At 41.7% G+C, this 25,098-nt stretch overlaps 1 protein-coding gene across 1 annotated transcript in view; it reads left to right on the top strand.

Moving 5' to 3' along the window:
- ano2b (anoctamin 2b) overlaps nucleotides 1-25,098 on the top strand; it is a 49,252-nt gene that overhangs the window by 21,122 nt on the left and 3,032 nt on the right. Inside the window, exons 12-25 of the mRNA XM_041030100.1 lie at nucleotides 875-1,009; nucleotides 1,534-1,694; nucleotides 2,384-2,466; nucleotides 2,667-2,753; nucleotides 3,682-3,765; nucleotides 9,568-9,642; nucleotides 9,882-10,083; nucleotides 10,869-10,980; nucleotides 11,423-11,480; nucleotides 11,587-11,687; nucleotides 14,137-14,279; nucleotides 17,362-17,514; nucleotides 17,803-17,855; nucleotides 18,991-19,163. Of these exons, the coding sequence (XP_040886034.1) occupies nucleotides 875-1,009; nucleotides 1,534-1,694; nucleotides 2,384-2,466; nucleotides 2,667-2,753; nucleotides 3,682-3,765; nucleotides 9,568-9,642; nucleotides 9,882-10,083; nucleotides 10,869-10,980; nucleotides 11,423-11,480; nucleotides 11,587-11,687; nucleotides 14,137-14,279; nucleotides 17,362-17,514; nucleotides 17,803-17,855; nucleotides 18,991-19,163 (1,620 nt within the window). The remainder of the gene's footprint in view (nucleotides 1-874; nucleotides 1,010-1,533; nucleotides 1,695-2,383; nucleotides 2,467-2,666; nucleotides 2,754-3,681; nucleotides 3,766-9,567; nucleotides 9,643-9,881; nucleotides 10,084-10,868; nucleotides 10,981-11,422; nucleotides 11,481-11,586; nucleotides 11,688-14,136; nucleotides 14,280-17,361; nucleotides 17,515-17,802; nucleotides 17,856-18,990; nucleotides 19,164-25,098) is intronic.

Raw genomic sequence — 25,098 nt, 5'->3', positions numbered from 1 at the left:
GAAGAACCATTTCAAAAAAAAAAAAAAAAAGGTACGTTAAATTAAGTATTGTTTACATCCCTTGTTTGTTAGCTTGTGGTGTATCACGTCAGCTATGAGACAAGCAAAATAGGGACCTACTCATAGAAAACTGCTCCATGCTACTATAGAGGCCAAAACCTCCTCGGGGAACCTGTTATAGATAGTACTTGTGCTGCATTCACGTCATGTGGGTTTGTCGGTAGACAGGGGGAAAGATTCCCATGTTAATCCAAACATGAATCACAACTGAAGAAGGTTGTATGAGGGCATGGTTGCGCGCGGGGGTTGGAAATACTTTAAATTGACAAAATTACCATTGAATTAAGATTTAATTACCTTGAATGATGATGAACTGTGGCTGGCATTAGGTTTCCACATTTGCTTGGTGGTCAGACACGTCTGTATTATTAGGCTCCGTGTCAGACATATTGGAGCTTTCAGCAAAGACAACATAGATGTTGTTGACATAAATGCTATTTGCGTGTCAGAAACTTGTAATTGCAACTCATGACGTGAACGTGGCATAACTCTCGTGCCTTCAGCAAGCACCACCAGTCAAGCGGTAATATTTAGGCAATGATTAAGGTTAGAGTTAAGTCTGGGGCTTTCAGTTGTAGTAAGGGAGGCAGAATTGCACACCAGTTTGAAGGAAGGTGTTTCCTAAGGGCTCATTGCAGTGAATGAAAGCCCTAAATAAAGTATTAACAGACTCTTACTCTATTTTAGGATCGAACACAGCATTAGGATTCTCACACTTGCGTTGCATGCAGCTTAATTCTATTTCAGTCTGCTCTGTCATGAGCATGAACTGCACTTTGTCTCACCCTTCAATCCTTGACCTCTGACCCCACAGGAAGTACTTTGGGGAGAAGATCGGCCTGTACTTCGCGTGGCTCGGTGTTTACACTCAGCTGCTCATACCAGCCTCCATAGTGGGGATCATTGTGTTTGGCTACGGGGTGGCGACAGTGGACACTGACATACCCAGGTACGTGCATTTGTGCGCACACTGTCAATCCACCTTAGTGGTCCCCAAGTTTTACCACAAACCGCAAACTTTTAAAAAATGTGTCCTGATTTTAACTTTTAACTGTGCCTGGTAAAATGCTAAATCTAAAAGGATGGAGAAAATGAGACTTTCTTCCTACCACCATTTAAATGTATGCACACATGGTCACACACACACACACACACTAGACAGGGATTGCCCAGATACCTGCTGAATCTGGCTTTAGTCAGTGTTGTGTGGGAGGAACACAGAAGGCACGGCTGGCAGTGTGTGTGTGTGTGTGTGTGTGTGAGTGTGTCGTGAAGCAAAAGGTTGATAATTCAGCCTACACTGACTATGAATACTACGCAGCTTGTATTGTGGTTATGTGTTAAAAGTTCCATTCATTTCTAATAGTTAAACGTAATAGACACAAAGATCTTTGGGTCATTTTACCGCCATTGTATTAATGTTGTTACATCTAGGCGCTCTGTGACTTAAGTCTTGATTTTCTCACCCCTCAGCCTGGAGATGTGTGACGAGCGTCTCAATTTCACCATGTGTCCTCTGTGTGACGGAGCCTGTGACTTCTGGCATCTCAGCACTGCCTGTGGCACTGCCAGAGCTTCACACCTGTTTGACAACCCCGCAACCGTATTCTTCGCCATTTTCATGTCTCTGTGGGGTGAGGCTATGTGTTTGCATGACAGTGTGTGTGTGTGTGTGTGGGCTGAATGTGAAGTTGCTCATTAATATCTTATGACCTCCTTCACCTCAAGTGCAAGTCGTGCTAAGAGCAACAGGCTAAAACAGTGTGCATTAAAGGTTAACAAATGCAGGAAATCCATTGAAAAGGAATATAAAAATACAATTAGCAGCACAAACGCTCTGTAGTAAAACCATTTGTCTTGTTTTTTACTGTTTTCTGTTCAATACTCTGGTACAGCTTTGTTGTATTTGCCCCATTGTTCTCTGCACTCTATTTGCTTGCTCTCACTGGTAAACCACAAATATCAACGTCCCCCTCCACTTAAAAAAAAAAGTTTTCTTATTGTTGCTTCGTTGTGATGTTTGAGCTTCACTGTGCAGAATGGTGTAGGTGCAGAGTTTAACACTAGAAATGACTCTGCTGAAGGGGGAACGTGTCCAGCAGTTTAAGTTTTGAAATGAACATTTGAATATTCAGATTCTGGATTTTTCCTTCAAGAAGGACTACATGCACACTTCCCTATATCCGACACAAATGATCATTCCAAGCAGTGTTTTACATGATCTTAGAACAGGTCTTTGAACTATACATATGGTAGTCAGTGCATCTGAAGGTTACAGTTATTGTTAAGATAATTATTTGATTTATTTCGTATCTGTGTGCAGCGGTGCTGTTCCTGGAGCACTGGAAGCGTCGTCAGATCAGTTTGAGCTTCAGCTGGGATCTGACAGGCATCGAGGAGGATGAGGTACATCATGCTGTAAAAATGTACACACACCCTCAAAGAACCTCACTGCATATACACACTAATACTTTTACAAATGTACACCCTATGCCATGGTTTTGGAATGAAATACTGAGCACTGTGGCTGAATGTATGCACCCTGCATGCACACGGCACATTCTTGCACATACTGTCCACAAATCCAACTCTTCCTCTGGTTTCAGGAACATCCAAGGCCAAGATATGAGACCATTCTTCTCCAGAAGAGACAGAGGAAGCAGAAAAATAAGAAAAATAAGAAAAAGAATGAGGTAGGGAAGATTAAAAACCTCCACCATTTGAGTGCTTAGAACTACATTTCCCATAAAGCCTGTTTACGTAACTCCTGATGATTCCCGATGATCCAGATGGATCCCGGTGGTTTGCTTTCTAATGCGAGCTGCAGACACTGGTGTGATAATCTAATGATTGGGAATGATCTAGATTCCCTATGTAAATTGGGTCAATCACATAGAGTCCTGCTGGCACACATACACATATGACAGATGGCTTCCTGCCACAGCCGGAGTGAGATAGGAGCTAATTCATGATACTAGATCAGTGTTGCACCATCCCAAAACCTGACGGATCCTACAGGTGTTTTTGTTCTATTTGTAGAGAGCGTGTGAACATATGCCATCTGCTGGTTGTGTTTTCTAAAAAAGAACACAAATCAATTCTCCCTCAGGGAATTGAAATAGTTGATTATACTGTGTACAGTTATAGCAGGGCTGGTGAGAACTCCCTCGTCTGATTTGCTTTGTGTTGGGTGGTTCTCTGTTGGGTAAAAGGCTTGGACTGTCACATCAGACATTTTGCAACATATATTTACATTACAAGGCAGGCCATAAAATGAAGAGTGGACTGTGGTGGTGGACTACACACAAACACTGAGGTTGGAATTCTTACACTGGCTTTTTACTTTTAACTCTCCATTAGCTTCAACAGGATGCAATATAGTGATAGTGACGTTAGTTTATAGTTTAGAAATGCTAATGGTTGTACCCCGACATTAGTGATCCATGTGGTGCATTACTTTGGTTATTATCATAGCAAGCAAGATAAAGGTCTGTACAGTGAGCAGAAAATGACATAACTGTTATTGTGTTTTTGTACGTTGATGCATGAATGTGGTTTGAGGCTGAGTGTGTGTGTGTGTTTTGTGTGTGTGTGTGTGTAACCTGTCCCTCTGTCTTGCAGCCAGAGAAGCAGGAGGACGGGACAGTGACAGGGAAGGACAGATGGAGACAAAAACTACTGTCTGCCATGGCTGCAGGAATACCGGTAACCCCTCCTCTCCTCTCCTCTCCTCTCCTCTCCTCTCCTCTCCTCCCTCCTCCTCTCTTTTCCTGCTTCCCTTCCTCTTCCTTTTCCTCCTCCTCCTCTTTACCTCCCTTTCCCTCTCCACTCCACTCCTGTGTTTTCCTCTCCTGCAGGCTGCTGTCTATCTGTTCTTCTCTTCCTGTCCCATCCTCTGGCTGCTACAGTCTCAGCTCCTCAGGTATTTGTTTGTGCAAATTTCTGTGCGTTTTTCATCTTAATCCACATATCTGATGGTCACAGCAACAAACTGAGCCTTTGTAATCTTTACACGTCTCTCTGGGATTAAAACCATGAAGGAATTTCTCCAGGGTGTGTTGTTGAGTTGAAGTTGACCGAAACATCACCTCACAAATCACTGCCCATATTTCTTATCCTGTACGAGCCCGTGTGAACTCTTATCCAAATCATCAGTTTTGGAAAACTGATATGTCAGTATGTCAATCTTCGGTGGAAGACAAATCTGTGTTTTTTAGACAATTGATATCAACAGACAGAGAGGCTGCGTGTCTCCAACTCCATCAGGTGGAAGGTTTTTGTTCCAAAGCAAAGGAAAAAGTGAGTCAGAAAAGCCAGAACTGTCACCAGCGTGAAGTCAAGTCACCGTTTAGATAGCTGCTTTTTAAGGCGTGCTGGCACGTAATGCATGTTTAAGAAGAACTCGATGGACAGACTTTAAGACACACAGCTGATGCTAATGAGGGATTATCCGTCTCTGTGCTTCCCTTTTCTGGATAATGTGTGTGGCGCACACATGCAGGAAAACAAAGACTTACACACATACTCTAGTCTCAAGCACTGGCTAATGAGAGAGAGAAAGAATGTGTGAATTTATATTTCATATTTTTATCATTTTGTATTGGACTAAAACCAAAGCCTGATAAATCTCATTCCTCTGTGAGTCACACTTTTTCTTCATTAACCATGAACATGGGCTCTGTAGATTATTTAGAGTCAGGCCAACGTTCGGCCACTTACTAGTTACCAAAGGCAAATTAATCCAGGGCTGAAAATAGTCCTCCTCAACCAAAGCACTTTACTCCTGCTTGAGTAAGTTTGCTAAAACTGTAGTGCCCAGCTAATTAAGGTGTTTAATTTCAGGGTATCAGAGTCTGTACTGTATATACTTATAATGTCACAGCACAGGTGGTACTGGTGGTTAATGATTTGTTGTTGGGTTTAGGGATTTAATTTCCTCTAATCCTTACAACTGCACCAGGCCTCTACGTATACTGAATGCCAACATCGCGAATGGATACGGGCGTTACCTGAACAACAGTGAGCTTGAATGGCTTTTCTCATTGGCATTCTCATTATCGCTGGCGCTCGTCACATGGCTGGGCGGGCCCGGCCCTCTTATTGTGTTGCTGTCTATGCACTGAATTGACATTTGCTCCAGGTCAAATAGATGCAGACAGAGACTAAGTCAGAATATTTAGGGAATGAGGCTTATCATCCGCTGTGCGTCGTGGTCTCAACAAAGCTGTTACACTCTCGGCAGCACACCACTCTCCTCTCTTCTTCTGCTCTCCCACTCCCTGGCGTCTGCCCTCTGAGACAGCCCTTCTTGAGGTTTGGCAGTCAGGTAATGGCAAATGACAACCTGTGACCGTGGCAGTGACCTGTTTTTAAAGATTCGTGACGTCTGACAGGAGCAATGGACTTGAGGCTGAGTGCCGCAGACGGTGTATGGAGGATGCCCAATCAGCCAGTAGAAACATGACCTCAGCCTTCTGCCTTGACTAACTCTATACTGTTATAAAAATGACTTAATATAATTTACTCAAATGCAGTCTTACCTTTCTCAATGTGGACATTTTGATGAATCAAACACTGTTGTAGCATTAATAATGACTTGTTATCCTTTGCTGACTCACTGCTTGAGCAACACCTAGCTAGACCAGAGCTGTCATTAATTAATGTCATTAGATACAAATGAGGCTTTTCTGTAATGAGAAGTCAGTATGTCTGCTGTGAAAAAAAAATCTACTTTATACAGTAACTGCATTTCTGCACCTGCTGCCCTGAAAACATTTTTGACAACATTTTCCCCAAACCAGTTGTTTGTGGACCAAAATGAAAAGAGACAAAGAGTGTTAGACGTCAAAAGAGACACGAAGAAAAAGACAGAGAGAGAGACACACATATAAAAAGGAGAGACTTGGAGGAATAGAGGGATGGAGAGAAGCAGAGGGAGGGCGGTTGAGTGGGAGTGATGCACGCTGGGCAGGAAGCCAGGGGTAAGATTAGTGACCGTCACTATGGTGACACAGAACTCTCTCTCTCACACACACACACACACACACACACACATACACACACTTGAACCATTTGTTCTGTTACCTGAGACGGTGAAATGGGCTGTAGGATCAAATCTAGAGATAATATTTCAAAAGTGCAGCTGAAGTGGTTAATTGTGATTATTCATGAATTAGTGTCTGTTGTGCTTGTTATTCCATGGAATTCTACAATCAATTTACCAAACACTGTTAATGTTGACTAAACTGAGTTGAACAACCTTTATTTCTTAGTGAATACTCAGTGTACAAACATCATTCATTTGGTGATCTGCTACAGTTAAACTGTCTTGACATAGCAGACATTCAGTTTTTCTTCCTTCTTTATTACCTGAGGGCATGTCTGATCCTTAGTGACAGACATTTCTTAAATTAACCTGTCAGTGCTAATAACATGAGACACATTCACAAAGAACAGACAGCTACAAAGGTTTTTGCGTTTCATTTTTAAACACTGGACCACCGGAAAGCCCACACAAGCTCTCATGGAGTTTGACATCTTGCTGACAGTACTACCAAGACTTTTCCAGGGTCTTACAGATGCATTATTGGATGTATAGTAACATCCCCTCAAATGAAATTAATATGTTACAGACAGCATTAAGACAGGAGCAGTGCTTATGCCACTCCCTATGTAAGAGACACTCTTCTGTATCTTTCTGTGTCATGGCTGAATGTTTTTATCGCTTCCCATTGAATGCAATCAGCAGGTCGGACTCCTCATAACTGTGTATACTACATAGGACATCCAGGGTTCAGACTCAAGGAGAAAAGTATGGAGAGAGATAGAAAGAGGAAGGTGGATGAACAGAGGAAGCGAGTGACATAGAGAAATAAAGATTGTAAGTGCCTCTCTGTCACGAGATGAAGGCTTTGTTGGGCTTTCCTCAACGGAGGTTACACACCAAAAATAACACCTGACCCATTTACTACTACTCATCTCTCTGATGGCTGTCCCCACCAACCACCTCCCTCTCACACATGCACACACACACACTCACTTCCACTCTGAAGGTCCTTTTGTCCTTCAGTAACTCAGTCCCTCAGGTTTCTCAACTTTTACGCATGTCTGTGTGTGTAATGGCCAATTCACGGTCTGCTTGACATAAATTTTGTCAGCTGCTCAAGTCCACTAGGATCCACACAGACCCCTGTGCGGGTCCAGCCAAAAACTTTATGTCCCCATGGACTGTCTGTGCAACAAGTGTGGCCACTGCACATATGCCAGTAAAGTAAACACGATGCTTCCTTTGATTTTGTTCATCCATATGCAACAACAAAAGGAGCTTTTTGCTGTCAGGGAGTCAGCGTCACGTTTTCTAGTGTGCGTTTCTGCCCACGCACTGTAGCATGTATAGAAACGTGCACAGTCCACATGCAAGTCCACAGCTATGATCAGAGCTTAAGACAGCAAAAAGCATGTCTAGAAATGTTCTTTAGTGTTCTGCTTGAAATTAAGGATTGCATCCAGAAGGTAGTTCTTAATACACAGATTAAATAGGCAAGTTGCTAGGCAGGAGAGAACGTTTGAGCTACGTTTTATTATTTGTGATTAAAAAGTACAATGTACAGAGGAAGCTTGTATTAGACGTTGCACTGTGCCAATGAGTTCAGTAGATGGTGCTGTTGTCTTAGCATATTGAAGGTCCTCTGACACACAGGCTGTCTGTCCATCACTCTGTGGCCTGTGAGAATGTGTATTTCTCTGTATGTGAAATTCCTCTCTGCCCCTGCCTGAGCTTGCCCATGTAAGTATATGTTTGTATACTCCTATAATCACTAATGCTCGGGTGAAGGGGGTCACATTCCTGAGGATGGGGATGCAGCATTTGTCTGTGCAGGGATCAAACCATATTTAACCACGGACAGGCCAGTCAAACAGCTTTAGTTTTTGACGCAACTGGGTCAGATTCTCCCTCTGGACTTCAGGGCAGAGAACCATGTCATACACACTAATTCGAGTGATTATGAAGGGAGAGTTAACAAATTAGAGGACATTACGAAAGTCTAAAATCTTTTTGCTAATTTCTTTGGTTCTACCTGTTTCTTAGGAGAGTATTTATTTGTGCTCTGGGTTTCCTGCTGAATAATGACAAAGACTTTGCAACTCTTCCATCATGGCGGTCACATCAGACACAGACATGTGTTTGTGATCACTGAAATTCTCTTTGAACTTGCCCCCCACTACAGGTAGGCCAGAGGTCATGAAGTCAACAACAGCTGAAGAGTTGATAGGGATTCAGGCCTTTGTGGCAGTGATTAGTGTCAGTCATTATGATGCTGGTCCTTAACATTATTCGATTTAATACAATTCCTTAAAGGACAATATGCTTATTTAGTCCGTTGCAAGGAGTTTGATGAGAAGATCGATACCATTCAAACATTTGTAGTTGAATATGAAGCTACCAGGAGACAGTTAGCTTAGCATAACAAGACTGGAAACAGAGGGAAACAGTTTGCCAGGTTCTGTCCAAAGGCAAGAAAAAAAGAATCCGCCTACCAACACATCTATATTTGGTGAGTTAAATCTGTACAAAAACCAAAGTGTCAGAAAGACCAGTTGGGATTTGGGGGGGTTTGTGTGTTTCTTGGCCTGGCGCAGTAACTTTCTGGAGTTGTGTCATCACACAAGGTTGCCTGACAACCAGTAGAGACTCAAAGGAGCCACTGAGATCTATCCAAAAGATAGTCCACCACATGACCCCCAATAAAACTTTGAACAGGTTAAACAAACATGTTATAATGCATTAATTAGTGATCTTAAGAGATGCTGGCAGCCCGGTTTCTTTTTCTTTTTTTTCTTTAACCTTCAGACAGAGCCAGGTTACCTGTTACTTCCTGCTCTCAGCCTTAATGCTAAGCTCAAAGTTGCCAAAGAATCCAGGCTTGCCACAGCAAATTTTTCATTTTCACATAAAGTAAATGTACAAGTCCACATCCTCTTATGTAGTAATCTGCATTAGCAGTATTGACATGTTTTCATTACAGAATCTTCCCATATTAGTGCCTGGATGATGGATACATCACATTTACTGGGTATCATCTGGATATCTGAGATTCTATGGAATGAAAACATTTGTTCCAAGCTGATCTCCAAATTTAGCACTGCAGACTGTAAAACGGGCTATTGTGCTCCTTTATTTCTCTCTGTTGAGACGTGGTAATGTTTCCTGTGGAGGCCGTGACATACAGATGCCAAGAGAACTGCTGCTGCTTCAACTCTCCATTCAGCTTTTACAAACCATGAAAGGAGGAAACGAGACTGTGATGAAGCTTCCAACACTAGGACATTGAGATTTGTTTTTATAAATGCGAGAGTTTTTTTTCTTCTCTGTCTTCTCTGTAGGAGGTTCTGTGCGCTGCACCTCAGATTTCCCAAAAAGTTTATGAAGCATTGTCCTTTGTAACAGTGACTGCCAACTTTTCCTCTCTTTTCCTCCCCTGCACCCCCCCCCATCCTTCCTGTCAGAGTGCCGTAGACAAGTTGACCTGGAAAGACCGTCTTCCTGGATACTTCATCAACATTTCCTCAATCCTCTTTATGGTTAGTACATATAAATCAGGTTAATGCTCCGCTGCGGACCATGCATTTTCTCACTATATATGAATGAAAGCACTTTAAATAGAAAAATAAACATGTATATGACTAATGTACGTGTACAGTGACCTACATCGATGTCTTGCTTGAAATATTAATTCCAGCTGCTGCAGTGTGACTATTAGACAAATGTGCTGGAGTAATGACTAATTTATTTTCTTTCTTTTATCGTCCTTTGCTCCCAGTTTGGGCTGACGTTCTCAGCAGTTTTCGGGGTCATTGTCTACCGCATCACGGTGTCGGCCCTGATGGCAATGAGCCCCGACCCGGAGACCAAGTCCAACGTTCGGGTGACAGTGACGGCCACTGCAGTCATCATTAACTTAGTGGTTATTCTGATCCTTGATGAAATCTACGGAGCTGTGGCAGTGTGGCTGACTGAGCTAGGTACGGAAACACGCACAGTCATTTAGATTGCTTTGAGAACATAGTGCAGTGCAACTTTTAAAAGACATGAACAAAATGAGAAAAATGGAGCAAATAACAAACATTACTAGCAAGTCTCAGAGTCATGAATGCTCAATTATTAAAGAAAGGTTTGATATTTTTGATAAAACTCTCCAAAATACTACTGTCATGTCTCTGAAATATGAAACTAGTGCCAGGAGATGGTTGGTCAACACTTTTACATCATGTTATCATCCTGCATCTGTGAGAGTGAGAGAGCGAAAGAGTTTTTCTGCCTCCTGCAAGACAGTTTGATGAAACTTTGATGTTTTCATGCTCCAGCCGTCCCATCAGGCATCCCAGGAGGACGAGAGGATTCAAACACATTTACGTTCATATTCAAAACCTCAGAAATAGAGGAAAAGAATGGGAAGGAGAAGTGTGAGAAGCAGGGAAAGTGTGTGTATATATATGTGTGTGTGTGTTTGCGAGAGAGAGAGAGAGAGGACAGGCCACGTGGAAATGCCAGTATTTTAACCTACTTCCAGCACAGTGATCATGTTATTATGTTAACTCTAATGCCAGAGTCAGACAGGCAGAATCACCACTTTTCTCAGAACAGGCTCAGAGAAAAGAAACTGTAAAACTTTACCATTCATTTATATGATAGAGCAGTAACCAAACCTAGCATACAGTACATACATTCCACTTTATCTGTCATGTGCCTCTGATCCCATAAAACAACCCCATGCCAACTCTTTCTCACAGTTGCTCTATTTTTCCAGAGATTCCCAAAACAGAAACCAACTTTGAGGAGCGTCTCATCCTGAAAGCCTTCTTGCTCAAGTTCATGAACGCATACGCGCCCATCTTTTATGTGGCATTCTTCAAGGGACGGTAAGTCCTGCGTCCGTGTGTGTAGGATTTTGTGTTTGTGCGTCGCTGTTCTGTGTAAATCATGTATCTCCAAAATGTCAATTTTTTATGAGCTAAGAAAAACAGGCCTGTTTTCAGCTTTGTGACAATGCATTTTTCAGATAACCCAGTGGTTTATTTAGCTAAAGAAGGAAGGAATTTTCACAAACCATAAAGGAATCCTCTAGTTTCTCTGCCAAACGTTTTTATCTTATTGTTTGTTTGCTTTGGATTTTGATAATATGCACTTACAAAGCAGTTTATAGCTTGCATTAACATGACTTGCATTCACCAGGATTACACTTGATGCCATACCACAACTATTTACAGGCATTTTAGAAAAAAAAACAAAAAGAAACATCACAACTGAGTGAATCCAAGTAAAACCTCTGACTCTGTATGGCACGTTTGTGTGTTTCCGCAGCTTCGCAGGTCGACCTGGAAATTACGTGTATGTCTTTAACGATTATCGGATGGAAGAGGTTTGTTATCTGGCTTTTTATCTGAGGCTCTTCTCGTTCGGCTGAATACGGAAAACATCAGTGATAACAAATATCCGTACAAATGAAGCGCTTGTGTCTCCTGCAGTGTGCTCCGGGAGGCTGCCTCATTGAGCTGTGCATTCAGCTCAGCATCATCATGCTGGGGAAACAGCTAATCCAGAACAACATCTTTGAAATCGGCATCCCGTAAGTACAGTACAGTAACAAAGAGGTCAAACAGTAAGATCAAAGGGGGAGTGTTTTGTCCAACGTCTAAAGGAGCCAGTGACTTGCATCAGGCTGTGACACCTAACACACACACACATACATACCTATGTACACACGTATGCTTGTTCACAGTCACTTACAACATTCCTTCACCCCTTTCTTGTTCTACTAACATCCCTCCCATTCCTGTACAGTGGTACTCCATCTTGTGTAATAGCTCAGCTTTTACATTCAAATCCCAAAAGTCAGAGGTCGGCCCTGTTTATAACAGCTGTCACACAAACAGAGGTGCCTTTCAGCCTCAGGTGGCGCCGTTACTGTTGCCGTAAGCACAGCTTGACCTCCTGACCCGTTAGATGAGTCTCATCAAACGCTGTGGTTCCACCGGGTCGTCCCGAGGATCAGCGAGCCACAGCACATACCATCATACGATCTATATATCATCCTCTCATCTGCTTCACATTCATCCGCTTAAAAGCTTTCTCAGGAGTTGGTGTATAAAGTCAGAGGAGTTAGAAGCATTAAATGTACCTTGCCCGTGAACTTCATCAGGGTTGGATAACACACCTTAGCAGGCTCCCAGGGGCTGCAGAACGCAAACAACAAGGTGTACCCTTCAGAGGACTGAGGACTGATGTACTGAGCATTCACATCCTCCCAAAGAGGACTCAGGCCTGTAGAGAATTCACAGCAGCGTCATTCTGAGCCTTCACTCATTAAGACCAAAACAAGTGGCTGCTGCACAACAGTGATGGCCTGTTCAATTATAAAAGAAGGGTGTGTTTATGCTGTATTTGAAGGACCCGATGCAGCCCTCAAATCGAGGCAGTGTAAATGTGTATAAAAGTAACAGTACAGTATATCACAGAGGTTTTCATATTGCTGCAGTTTGTTTAAAAAAATCTTTCTCAGTGTTATAACTCAGTCAAAGTGCCTCAGAATCCTCATGCTTTCTTCTTTTAAGTCTTAAAGTAAGCTGATGTTGCCTGTACACCCATGGCTATGCTGCAAACATGGGCTGCTAATAGTTAATTTGGTCACATCATTAATGTGTAAGTCAATTATTGGTTATTATTAGTGATTACAATTATTGTCCAGCTCCTGAGAAAATATCGACGGATACTCTCAGTTTTACTCTGACAGCTTGTTAAAAGCCGCATCCAGCTGTGTTGGTTTGTACCTCTCTCACATTCATATCATAAATACTGCTGAACACAGGCTGAATGGAACACTTAACGGCTTTATATTCATTGGTAAATTACCCAGCTTTTGAAGACTTTCTTGTGTTTTTCACAGCCTCTAATCTCCTCTCAAACCAACATCATTAACCCCTGACTGACTGTGTGGAGAGTGTGTAGAAATAGAACCCATAGTTTGCACAGTGTGAGTGTAGTGGTCTGGTATCTACATCCAGTCTATGTGACTGTTTGTGTGTTTATAAGACAGTAAACATTTATGTGTTCACTGCCTCCTTGCGTGTACTGTAGAAACTGTAACTCCCTTGTGTTTGACTGATAACCACATAAATAATGCAGTGAAGCATTTAGCTGCTTTTATTAGAGTTTTCACAAGCAGTACACGCATTCACATACACAACCACATGCATACACAATAATACTTACATACATGCATTTATTTACATGTACACACACAGTACACGAGGCATAAGGCCACATGACAGGCACTGCTGTACATACACACATATATACTGTAAGTGGGAGTTATGTAAGTGCACACAAACCACAACCAAACTGTGTGTATCTCTCTGTACCTGGCTCTCTCTGCCCTCCCTCTGGGTTTCCCAGCCGCAGTTCATTAGCATCACGCAGCTGAACAGCTCTGCCAGCCTCTTTGGAAGTTCACATTTCTTTGAAAACAGTTAGCTTCTGGCTCCGGCTCCAGTGACTTTTCAATGAGATGTCGGTATTACTGCAGCTCTTTAAATACTTGTTTGGCTATTATGTTTCACGAGCAAGACTTCACAAGACTGTGCCAGTCTCTGTTGTTCAAGAGAGAGTTTACTAAGTACACATCCCGTACGCCCACACCGCACATATTTACAAGTTAAAATCACAGAGGTTCTAAATTGTAAACACTAGTGTTTTGTTTTTCAGGGAGACCATGTTAAATACAAGGTGACCTGGCTTGAACAAATGCAACCAGCTCTTTTCCACTGGGTTGAATATGAAGTGAAACTGACTTTTGTTTTATGACCATTAACTACATCTGTTAAACTCACTATGCATAGAATTTAAAATGGCCAACACCTCACAGTATTAGTCATCAAAAACAGACAGATAAGATGATTTTCAGATTTTTATTTTGACAATCTTATGTACATTTGTTTTTATTACTTTTATTTTACACTCCCCCCATGTAAACTCAGTCTCTGTCTTCATCTCGCCCATCTCTCCCTCTTCCCTGACAGGAAGTTGAAGAAGCTGGTGCGTGCACTAAAGGCTAAAGGATCAGCAGAAAAGGAGAGGGAGGAGGAGAGGCCTCCACAGCAGTGGAACCTGGACTATGCCCTGGCTGCCTTTGAAGGCCTCACGCCTGAATACATGGAGATGAGTGAGTCACACACACACACACACAGAAAGAGAGAGAAATGGCCTCAGGGACAAAAAGCAGCCATTTAGGCACCAACATACTTTTAAAATGAGTACTCATATACATCACTGAGAGATGTTATGTAATCTGTATCTGCGTGGCCCAACATGACCCTCTCAGCTAAACTTGCACCTTGGCTGAAGACCTTAAGGATCTAGTATATATTTGTATTTGTTTATTGTTCACTCACACTCGTCATGACAACCACACAACACACAGTTTGAATGTACAGTATAACACACTGTAAAACAACGTTCATTATTAGGTGGTTGGGCTGATTGGGGAAGGAAAACAGTCATGGAAAACCTTTAAAGTTTTACATCTGGGTCACTGTGGGAAATGTGTAGATTCTTTTGATTACCTGAACCGTATCAGTTGTTTCTGCAGTTTAGAGAATTCAGACCCTCTGTGGAAAACTGGCAGTGCTGCCGCTGCTTGGCACTACCAGTCTGTCGTTACTGTTGTTGGAACAAGTAAAACAAAGTGGAAAAAAACACCATAAATCAAGTAATATCCAATCTGTAAATGTCATCCAGACAAATACCAGCAGGCAGAGAGAAGACAGACAACATGAGATGTGAGGGAAAATTCAAGATGGGACAACAACTGTAATAAATTTATGAAGACAATTGATGGTTTTCATAAATGTGTCTCCAAAATGTTATATCATCAAGGCCGTTCATGGGTTAAATGGTTTAAAGAAGGACAGTTATTTGCCTGTAAAAGCTGATTCACTGTGTGTGAGGGGAAAGTTACTATATGAAGCTGGGACAGAGCTGCAAGGAGCTGTGCTGTTATGTCTGAGCATGTGTACACACACGCAGACACACAAACGAACACGCAGCTCTAGGCATACCTCTTGTACCATTACAACCAACGGCTGTCATAACAAACCAACACCTGTAAGATGTGATTTCCTGTAAGAACTGATAGATTGATAGACTGTCTGTCCTGTTTCACCGGGGAAAACAAACTGAATGTGAAAATATCTGCTTCAAGGTGCCACTGAATTCATTATTTGATTATATGTAAGTCTGTGTTTAGGAGAGATGCGTCCAGAAGATTTAAAATAATTTTTAAAAGAGAATTTATAAAGATAAACAGCTCTCCTCCTGGTGGGCCGAGTCAAAGTGCAGCAGCAGTTCAGTAAACATGCAGAATAAACTTCAGAAACTGGCAACATCTGTATGTGAAGGCTTGTGATCCAGTAAAACTAGTAAAACAGTAAGCTATATTCTGCTCTAAGGTCAACGCCATTAAAACATCGGGGTTTTGGTCAAACTGTAAATAGCAAATAAAAGTTTTGTTGGTGAAATTTATTTCAGTGTTCTGCGTGAGAAATGTTCTTGTAAATGTAGTGTCCAAAACAAGAAAGGAAAAGAAATGGACCAGGCCGAGATAACTAGGAATATAATGTATTGACCATAGAGATAGACACAAGAATTCAAACTCTTCACAAACGCACATTTTTTTAATGCTGTAGTTAGAAAAATTAAATGGCGAGGAATGTCAGAAATGTCTGAGCTCTACATGCAAACACACACTCACACATAGTTGTCAGTGTGTGAATGGGTAGTCCTGGGTTTGTGTTAACTCATTTATTATTTTTTTCTGTGTGTGTGTTTTTAACTGTGTGTTACATCTGTGAGCTCCTATACTTGTGTTAGGGTGTGTGTGTGTGTGTGTGCGACTTTCTTTGTGTTTGCCTGGGTCGGCCTCGAACCCATCAACCTCGTCTCAGGTAGATAGCCAGGTTACTCTAAGCTTGCCCTCTAGCGCTCGCTGTGCTGCTGTCGTATTTTCTTCCTCGCTGCTCTTTGTCTCTGCGTGGCGTGCCGGGGTGAAGCCGCCAGTCTCCGGCTCGCTGGAAATCCCCGTTCCCACACTGCTAAAGTTCCACTGCTCTGATCAGTGCCGTACATCAGCCAGAGTTAGGCAAACTGCCTCGTCTCTCTCACGTTTCCACATTCTTAAGAAGCAGGATGTTGTTTTGATCATTTATTGGTTTATTAAGCATTCACATAGTGGTTACTCTCTTATTTATAGTCTGTTCCTATTGGCTTGGACTTCACTCTTTTATTTTGAAAGCTGTTTGATGTTCTGGTTGTTAAAACTATTTATGCTGATGATAGCATGTGAAGTTTGTTTCTGCAGCTCTCCGGCCAGCAGCCCCACAGTTCTACTGCAAAATCCAGTGGCTGGTGTGAGTGTGTATCTGTGATGCACAGTACAATATATTCCCATTAACACTGGTTGTAATTATTAGTCAATGATGTTGTGTCTGCGGGTTATCTAATCAGACCACATAACACACACACACACAAACATACAGCACTGACACACACACATAGTTCCACACACTGCTTAATCATAAAAAGTCCCAGTTTAGCCGGTGCAGTGGAGTGTTTCGCCTTAAAAGGCATCATCTGCACTGCAGCATGAGCCTGGACAGACAGCGTGACTCCTCACCAGACAGATGACGTTCACGAATGTCAATCTAGTGGCGTCTCAGTGACAGTTTGAACTGTGCGCCTCTGATGTTGATTCTTTGCTCACATGTCAACCTTTCTTTTCCTGTCACATGACAGGAATGGCTGATGAAAGTGCTTCTTTTTCCAGCAGCTTCAACATAGCAGAGCGTGCACAGAGATGTTTTCTGGGAGAAACTGCTGCACACTACAGTACCCTCTGACTGGGGGCATAATTACAGTACTATAATAAGACTATAGCATTTACATGGGCTTCACCTGATTGTATAGTTGGTGTAGATGTAAATATAAACATTGTTTACTAGACTAGTGTGTGTAGCAAGCCAAGGAAATACATCAAACTACTACTGTTAAACTGACCTGCAGTCAAAAAGAACAAAAAAAGAAAATTACATTATGTTCATTTGTTTAATTATACAACTTTGATTTATGACAGCTTGTTATAAATATTCCCTTTTACCAAATTGGAAAAATAAATGTAGCAATACAGATGTTACAACCGTTCTGCATCTACCTTAGCATTTTTAATAACTGTTTATCTTTCTCTCCTGCAGTCATCCAGTTTGGTTTTGTCTCTCTGTTCGTGGCTTCGTTCCCGCTCGCTCCTCTCTTCGCCCTGCTCAACAACGTCATCGAGATCCGGCTGGATGCAAAGAAGTTTGTTACAGAGCTACGCAGGCCAGTAGCTGCACGTGCGAAAGACATCGGTGAGCTGATCTGACATATACACCAAATGTATTGAAACCCGATCATTATCATGGAAAAGAATCCCTCAAATTAGCATTGAATTTTTACCCATAATTCCCCTCTATTAAAGGTGGTATCGTTTGTGAATCCCCATTTCAAACATCATAGAATAGAAAATAGATGTATTTAGAAAAATAGCAATTAATTGATTTTACCAGGAGATGTCCGCAGGTCTCACAATCTAATGAACCCAAACATTGTGGAACGTGGTCCCAGTTATGTACTCACTCTTGCTCTTTTTTCTGTAGGTATATGGTACAACATACTGAGTGGAATGGGAAAATTCTCAGTCATTATAAATGTAAGTATTAATGCAATGTCCTGCATTTAACCATCTGTTCATTAAATTAGTGATGAAGGCAGATCCATGCACAATAAATACATGAAGATGGGTATCCTATAGTAGGGACTGTCAATATTGTGTTTATTTGAAGATCCCACATAAACACTTTTACACTTTCATAAACCATCGCCACCTTAATTTTGAGACATTTGTCTAATTAGTGTTCACAAAGTAAATGACCTCACTGAGGTGCCTTTCAGCCTCTCCAGTGCAGAAAAAGTTAAATTCTAAAGTTTTAACAGTATCCTGAAGTCACAATATTGTTAGTTCAGTAAGGTCAAAGTGATCAGAGGCAGGAATAGAGGTCAAAGGTTAACAAAGATTGCATAACACAGTAGTGCTTTGCCACTGACCTCGAACTTCTCTGCAGGGGCGTTTCAGCACGTAATCCAGCTTTCATCAGGTCTGTTGTGTGTGCGTGTGTGTGTGTGTGTGTGTCTGTGTGTGTGTGTGTGTGCGTGGGTCCTGCATAGTCTTTAAGTTGTCTGTTGCCTACACTGATGACAGCCAATGCTAAATACAGATTAAACCTCTGTGCGCTCTGAGACGTCATCTGTGATTACCTTATGAGATACCAGAACACCCATACATGCTGGTCTGTGGAGGTCAAGGTGTGTGTGTATTTGTGCAAGTTCAAGAAAGTTCTGCCTGGGATTTGTCCTTGGCCAGATAACTAAATCCTATTCCGTTTACTTTTAATACTAAACAGATTTGAGTAGGATTTGAAAAAACAAGCAGCTGGAGTTTTTTATTTATTCTAAGAGCAACGGGGCAGTGGACACACACTTAAGCTGCCCTGGGAGCTTGGATGCAATGGAAAACTGGAAGCAGAAATTCCCCTTTTGTGAATGTATCTCGCATCTATCAGTTTTATTTTGACTTTATTTAATATTCCTAAATGAATACAATAACCAGAATAAAATAAACACGACCCACAAACTTCTTTCACTAAAAATTGAAGGAGGAGATTTAACAAATCACAAGTTTTACAGTCTAAATGTATTTTCTCATAATGTAATTAGGAACAGTGCTGACAGAAAATTATTCCTCTGTCTCATTTTGTCTCTCGCTCTCTCTCTCTTTCTCTCTGGAGGCCTTTGTGATCTCCTTCACATCAGACTTCATCCCTCGGCTCGTCTACCAATACATGTACAGTCAGACTGGCACCATGCACGGCTTCATTGACCACACGCTCTCCTACTTCAACGTGTCCAACTTTAAACCCGGCACGGCACCACAGAACTCTGGAGACATTCCCTACTGCCGGTAAATACACACACACACACACACACACACTCACACACACACACACACACTCACACACACATGCACAGTTACAGATTTTGGAGGCAACTCTTCACTTATAATTTGACAAATCAAGGGGCAATATTGTGATTATTTCATTCAGCTTTCAGCATAAAAAAAGCAAGCTGGTCAACAAAAATAGATGCCTATTTATCCACTTATTCATGCACACGCAGTAATTGCACACATATGCCTCTAGCTTTTTCTTGTTTTTTGATAGATTTTTCCTTTGGCTTCGAGTGAAGTGCTTGGTTCCAGAAAACAGTCAGGTTAGATCTATTTTTACACCAGAAGAATTTAATTTGGGGGATTTTGTCTAAGTGGATAAAACAGCATTACTCTCTCTTGTCATAGCTTATAACTTTGACCTGAACAAATACATGAACACTCCCCTTCAGTCTCAGTGTCAACAACAAATAACTACTAGTATCCATTTAATCTGACAGACCGATATCTCTGTTTCCTCCTTAGTCTGTGGAGCTGATCTCTAACCTTACTTTCAAATCTTTATTCATATTTAAAAACCTTTAGGTAACACACTGGAAGCCGTACAAAGTGATCACAGCCCTGTACTGTTCAGTATCTGCTGTCAACAGCACACACTTTGTGTTTTGTGCCATTAAGCAATCCAGGATATTCTGCTTTTTGTGATAGTAAAGTAATAAAGCAGCCACGGTAGAGTTAAAGGCATGGCTGGTTTTGTATCATGACAAGGTACCAAAACGCTTAATTAGAGTGAGCATAGTGGGAATTGAGATGTCAGCATTTATATATGATATGATATTATCTGCATAAAGAAATATATATAAAATAAAAAATATATAAATTCAGTGTCCTGTTTGTACAGTGGGATTGATACGTTATAAGAGTTATAAGCCAAAACAAAAACATTTATCCACAGATAATCCCAGTCTAGACCATCAAAGACCTTTTGCATCCTGTGAATTAACTGCACAAGTCTGAGATGATTCCTCTAGAATTTTTTTTTTACCTAAATAGAGAGTACAGAGAGACTATCAGGTGACCAAGTTTTTGGTCTGAGATGCAGATGTGGTTTGAGCTGAAACACACACCTTCTCGCACAGACACCAATAGTCATTTAGAATCAAGATGATGCCAACGGATATGACAGATACTGTCACAATGTCGATGAAGCTCCATTAGTGCACAGTCAGACAGTGCACTATTGTATCTTCTGTGCATTTTCACTCATGCCAGTGGCAAACATCTCTTTCATAACATCAATATAAATCGCTGTAGAAGAAAAGGTCATGGATGCCAGCGCCCACAGACAGCTGAGGCCGACCTGCTGTTACATAAGACAGCAAAGAATTACAATGCAAGAATACGGTCTTTGTGTCAGTATGGTGTGGTACGTCACGTCCAAAACACGACGAGATACTGTGCACCCCGGCGTGAAATTGGGCTAGTTGATGTTCAATGAAGGGTGTGTGTGTGTCTGCAGGGCGTGTATGGTGTACGTACAGACTGTGTCTAGGCAGTGTATTAGCTGTTGATGTTGTGGGCAACGCCTCTGGGCTCAAGGCAAATTATTCAACTCAGTATGTCATTCAAAGTATGTTAAATGTGCCAGACAGTCCATTTCTTTCTCCTTCTTGCTCTCTTTCCTTTTGACCCAGTTAATTTGGGGACTCTTTTATGAATGAGCACTTGCAGGAGGAAAGAAAAAGAGGTCACGAATGGATGAATAGATGGATGATCGTGTCAAACAGGGGATGGAGAGATGAGGGAAGATATCATTGAACAAGATGATCAGATAAAGATGCAAAGATCTGGAGAAGGAGGGACGGAGGCAACAAGGAGAAGCAGTTAGGGACAGTTCAGCAGGGAAGGATGTCGAAATAGCGCAGAGGAGGAAGGCCGGATGGAGGTAGTCAGATGGATGGATGGATAAATAGATGGATGGTGTGATAGAGGCCAACCTCTAAGGTTTTAAATCTTTAATCACATTTAAAAACAGCAGTGTGAGGAACCTGAAGACGTTTCTGCTTCAGCAGGCAGAGCATCACTGCACAGCTCTGCAGTTATGTTTTTTCCTGCCATACTCCCACTGTTGAAGTGCTAAATAAAAATGTGGGTAAACTATGAATTCTGCACGGTGGTTACGAATTAGAACAGTCGCCAGTGTCAGCAAACAGAAGTTAGAGCCTATTTAGCCATTAGCTTTAGCTCTTTCCAAATTATAAACTTGTGAGAAAGTGATCATAATGTCCCCTGGTTCAGTTCTAGCCAGGGGCCTTTTTTTTTTTTTTCTTTTTTTTTGCATGCTTGCTTTCCTGTCACGATCAGTACAGGCTGAAAACAAACTGAAAAATGTGGGCGTCTGGTGGCCTGGTGGTTAAGGCGCATGCCACATAACCACAAAGTCCACAGTTCAGTTCCCAGCTAGGGGGCTTTTGTTGCATGTCATATGCCTCTGTCTGCCCTTATTTCCTGACTCTCTCTCAATAATCAATTGTCAAATAATCAAGATAACATCTTGAATAAAATGAATTATAAATGAAAGTATGAAGTACAGTAACAACATAACTGTGGAAGTAGCAACGGCATTATTTAAATCAGATACGACATTAAGTAATTTAATACCAATAAACATCATTAATTCTGGGCATTATGATCTGTATGATAACCAGCAGATGCACAGCTGTATATAATAAAAAAAATGATGGCTGAATTCCTTTTAGCTGCTTCACTTTCAGGCTCCTGGTGTTGTGCGTGTTGGCTCACTGTTACACTGCCTTCATTTACACTTGAACATTTAATAATGCGGTGCTCCAGCAGACAGCTGGAAGGACTCTGCCCTGTCTGTTCCTCCTGGGTGGCTTCATGCTGGGCACTGCAGTGACTCGTTGGGAATCACCACACGGTTACATAACACAAAGACTGGCAGAGAAAGCATTCTTATATTACATGGTTCAGACAGATTTGTGATGATTGTAGGAGCTGTAACTGTTGCTAAAATATATAACTTGAAAGAGCTCAAAACATTCTCGCCTAACTTATGTTGCTATATAGGTGAGTCAGGTCTTAACCCCTGCTGAGGAACGATGGCGAGAATTGGTAGATCAAAACAAAAATGAAAATCTTTGTGGCACAAGAAGAGGGATCTTTCGTCAGGAGGATTCATCCTCCAAGGACCACACATGTCTGTCTCAAATTTGAGGGCAATCCAATAGTTGTTGAGATATTTCAGGTGGGTTTTTAGCCATGCATCGATAGCATAGCTAAAAAAAAGCCAACAAGTTAACACTCACTTTCCAGAATGCAGCATTGTAACTCATAACAGTGGAAGAAGGATTGCTGGTGTACGAGATATTGTTCGTGACTAATGTTGTGGTGTGTTTATATGGCTAGATGTGAGACAACGTAAATCAGAAACACGTCATTTCCAAACAATGTGCAATCAAACTCCCAACGTGTAAAAACATGCATCTGTGAGGCAGGTGTGTGTTTGTTTGGCAGCACATAAGCAACAGGAATTTTTGAATGTACAGCAGCTATCACACTATGGCTAAATAACTAGGAACTAGTCAGATCCAACTTTAGGGATGTTTCATTTAATTTCTCCTAAATTAAACCACTGAAATGACAGATGACAGGTGCTGTGTTCTTACGACCCTGTCAACAACTAATTGGGAACATGGTGGGAGGGAACTTTGGATCCTGTTCCTTTTCCCCTCTTGTTCCTCTCACCACCCAGCCAATGGGAAGTAATAAACTGCGCCGGGATGGAAGTGGTTTTTGGATCAAAGCGAGCAGGATACCAGACCTGTTTTCACTGTTCTCTGCTCTTAACAATTCTATGGAAAGAGGGAGTGATGGCTACAAAGCAGAGGGAAGAAAACAAAATAGTTTCGAAGAGCAAAAAGGGAAGGGTTGCATGTGCAACAGTTGCATAGACAAATGAAACACACAATTTTGTGCAGAATACATAGAGAGATGCTACTATTTTAAACTATAGGTCTCCTACTGTAGTGTTACCAGACAGCATTCTTGGTGTTTATTTGTGTGTTTTCAAAGGATGGGAATGGTCTGACCCTTGTTTATCTGTAAATTTATTCCTGGATCCCAGGAGGCACTATATTGGTAGCAGGAACTCTCGGGATCACACACACAAACGCACACACACACACACACACACACACACACACACACACACACACACACACACACACACACACACACACACACACACACACAGAGGCACACACACTCTCAAGTCCCTCACATACTAACCATAATCTCATTGAGCAGTCTTATGAAAGAATATTGAGTTAGATGCTCCAGTTACTGCCGAGCTGCACTGTTATAACCAAACATGGAGCGTCTAGAAAATACACACACACACGCACACACACACACGCGAAGAGAGAAAGACAGAGAAAAATGTGCTTTGATAATAACATTTTATATTTAATTCCACCCAGGCAAGTTGAGTTAAACTGAGTGGAGCATGACAGGACAGGAGGTCTTGTGTTACAGGTTAGTTCACATTGGAAGCTTGTCTAAAACAAAACAGTGTAAATTAGTGGTGAGCGAGTGAGGGAAAGATGAATGGATCAAAAAAGAGAGAGGGAGCAGGAGAGAAGAGTTGACTCTCACAGGCAGCATTCCTCACTCATGACTGTATAAGGACAAGGAATCAGACACCATAAGACCCTGTGAACACACATACACACATTTCGCCCTCCCTCCCTGTTATTTCTATACTGCTACTCAAGTCGTTAGTGAGACAGCTCAATCAGGCCATTTCATCTATTCTGGCTTCAGGGGAATTTTTCAGTGTGTGCTGATGTGAAAGACTTTTTCTGTCCTGTCAGATGTCTCAATGTAAGGCACTGTAAAAGACAGTTTCCAGTGTGATTGGAGGTTCCTGCAGTTTCCTTTTCTGCTTTACTTTTCTTTTTGTGTTAAGCTTTTAATCACAGCGGGAGACATTTCAGTTTTATTGATCGTTTCAGTCTCATTGCTTGACAGGGTTTTGATTGACAGGAGCTCAGGTAATTGCTGAGACCTTAAAATCACACACACCAGATCAGAATGTACTTTACCTATTAAGCGTGACAGGAAATGTGGTACGACAGGGAGGAGAACAACAGGCAACACTCAGACATTTGTGCCTCACTTCTGTGTTCAGTAACACCTCAGTATCTGCCTTTGCCCCATTCATTCAGTGGCTCATCATGAGCTATAAGGACACAATGTGCAACAACGTGTACAATGATTTGATTAAATCTTCTGCCATATTTGGCGCCAAAGTTTTTATCTTGATGCCCTTGATTTTCTGTTTTATTGGACAGCCATGTGGTGGGATAAGTGATAAATATGTTTATTATTTTACTTGATTTTGACTCTGTCTGATATTTATCTTAATGTCCCAACGCTAACTGGAGGACTGCTCTGTCTATAGCTACGGCTCCACATAATGCAGACCTTTGTCTATAAATCACAATCTCCTTTATCTTAACATCCAGTGGTTTGGGAGCATGCAATTTTCTGCCTAAAGATATTTTCTAGATTAACAATGAGAGGGACTGTCTCTCAGGTCTTGCCTTGAAAAGAGTGCTTTATGTTGCACTTTACATCCCACAGGGAAAGGCTGACTCTTTTGAAATAGCGAACATTTGTGAAAATGTAGTCCAAAAGTACCGGAACATAAAGCCAAGAGGGTCTGCAGAGCCCACTGCAGCTGAGTCACTCCCTGTCACTTCACTGTACGCTCCTCTCTTCAGTTAATATGAAAGCATTTTATTGACCATAGTGGGACATGTCTGTAGGGGGTCGGTAGATGGTCAGATCAGTATCATGCTGCTGAGGACTTCCTGGCGTGTGCTCTGAGCCCCTCACAGTTTCACATATATGCACATGTATGTGT

This window comes from Toxotes jaculatrix, chromosome 22 (genome assembly GCF_017976425.1).
Source record: "Toxotes jaculatrix isolate fToxJac2 chromosome 22, fToxJac2.pri, whole genome shotgun sequence".
Taxonomy (NCBI): domain Eukaryota; kingdom Metazoa; phylum Chordata; class Actinopteri; family Toxotidae; genus Toxotes; species Toxotes jaculatrix.
This window is presented reverse-complemented; position numbering and strand designations above follow the sequence as displayed.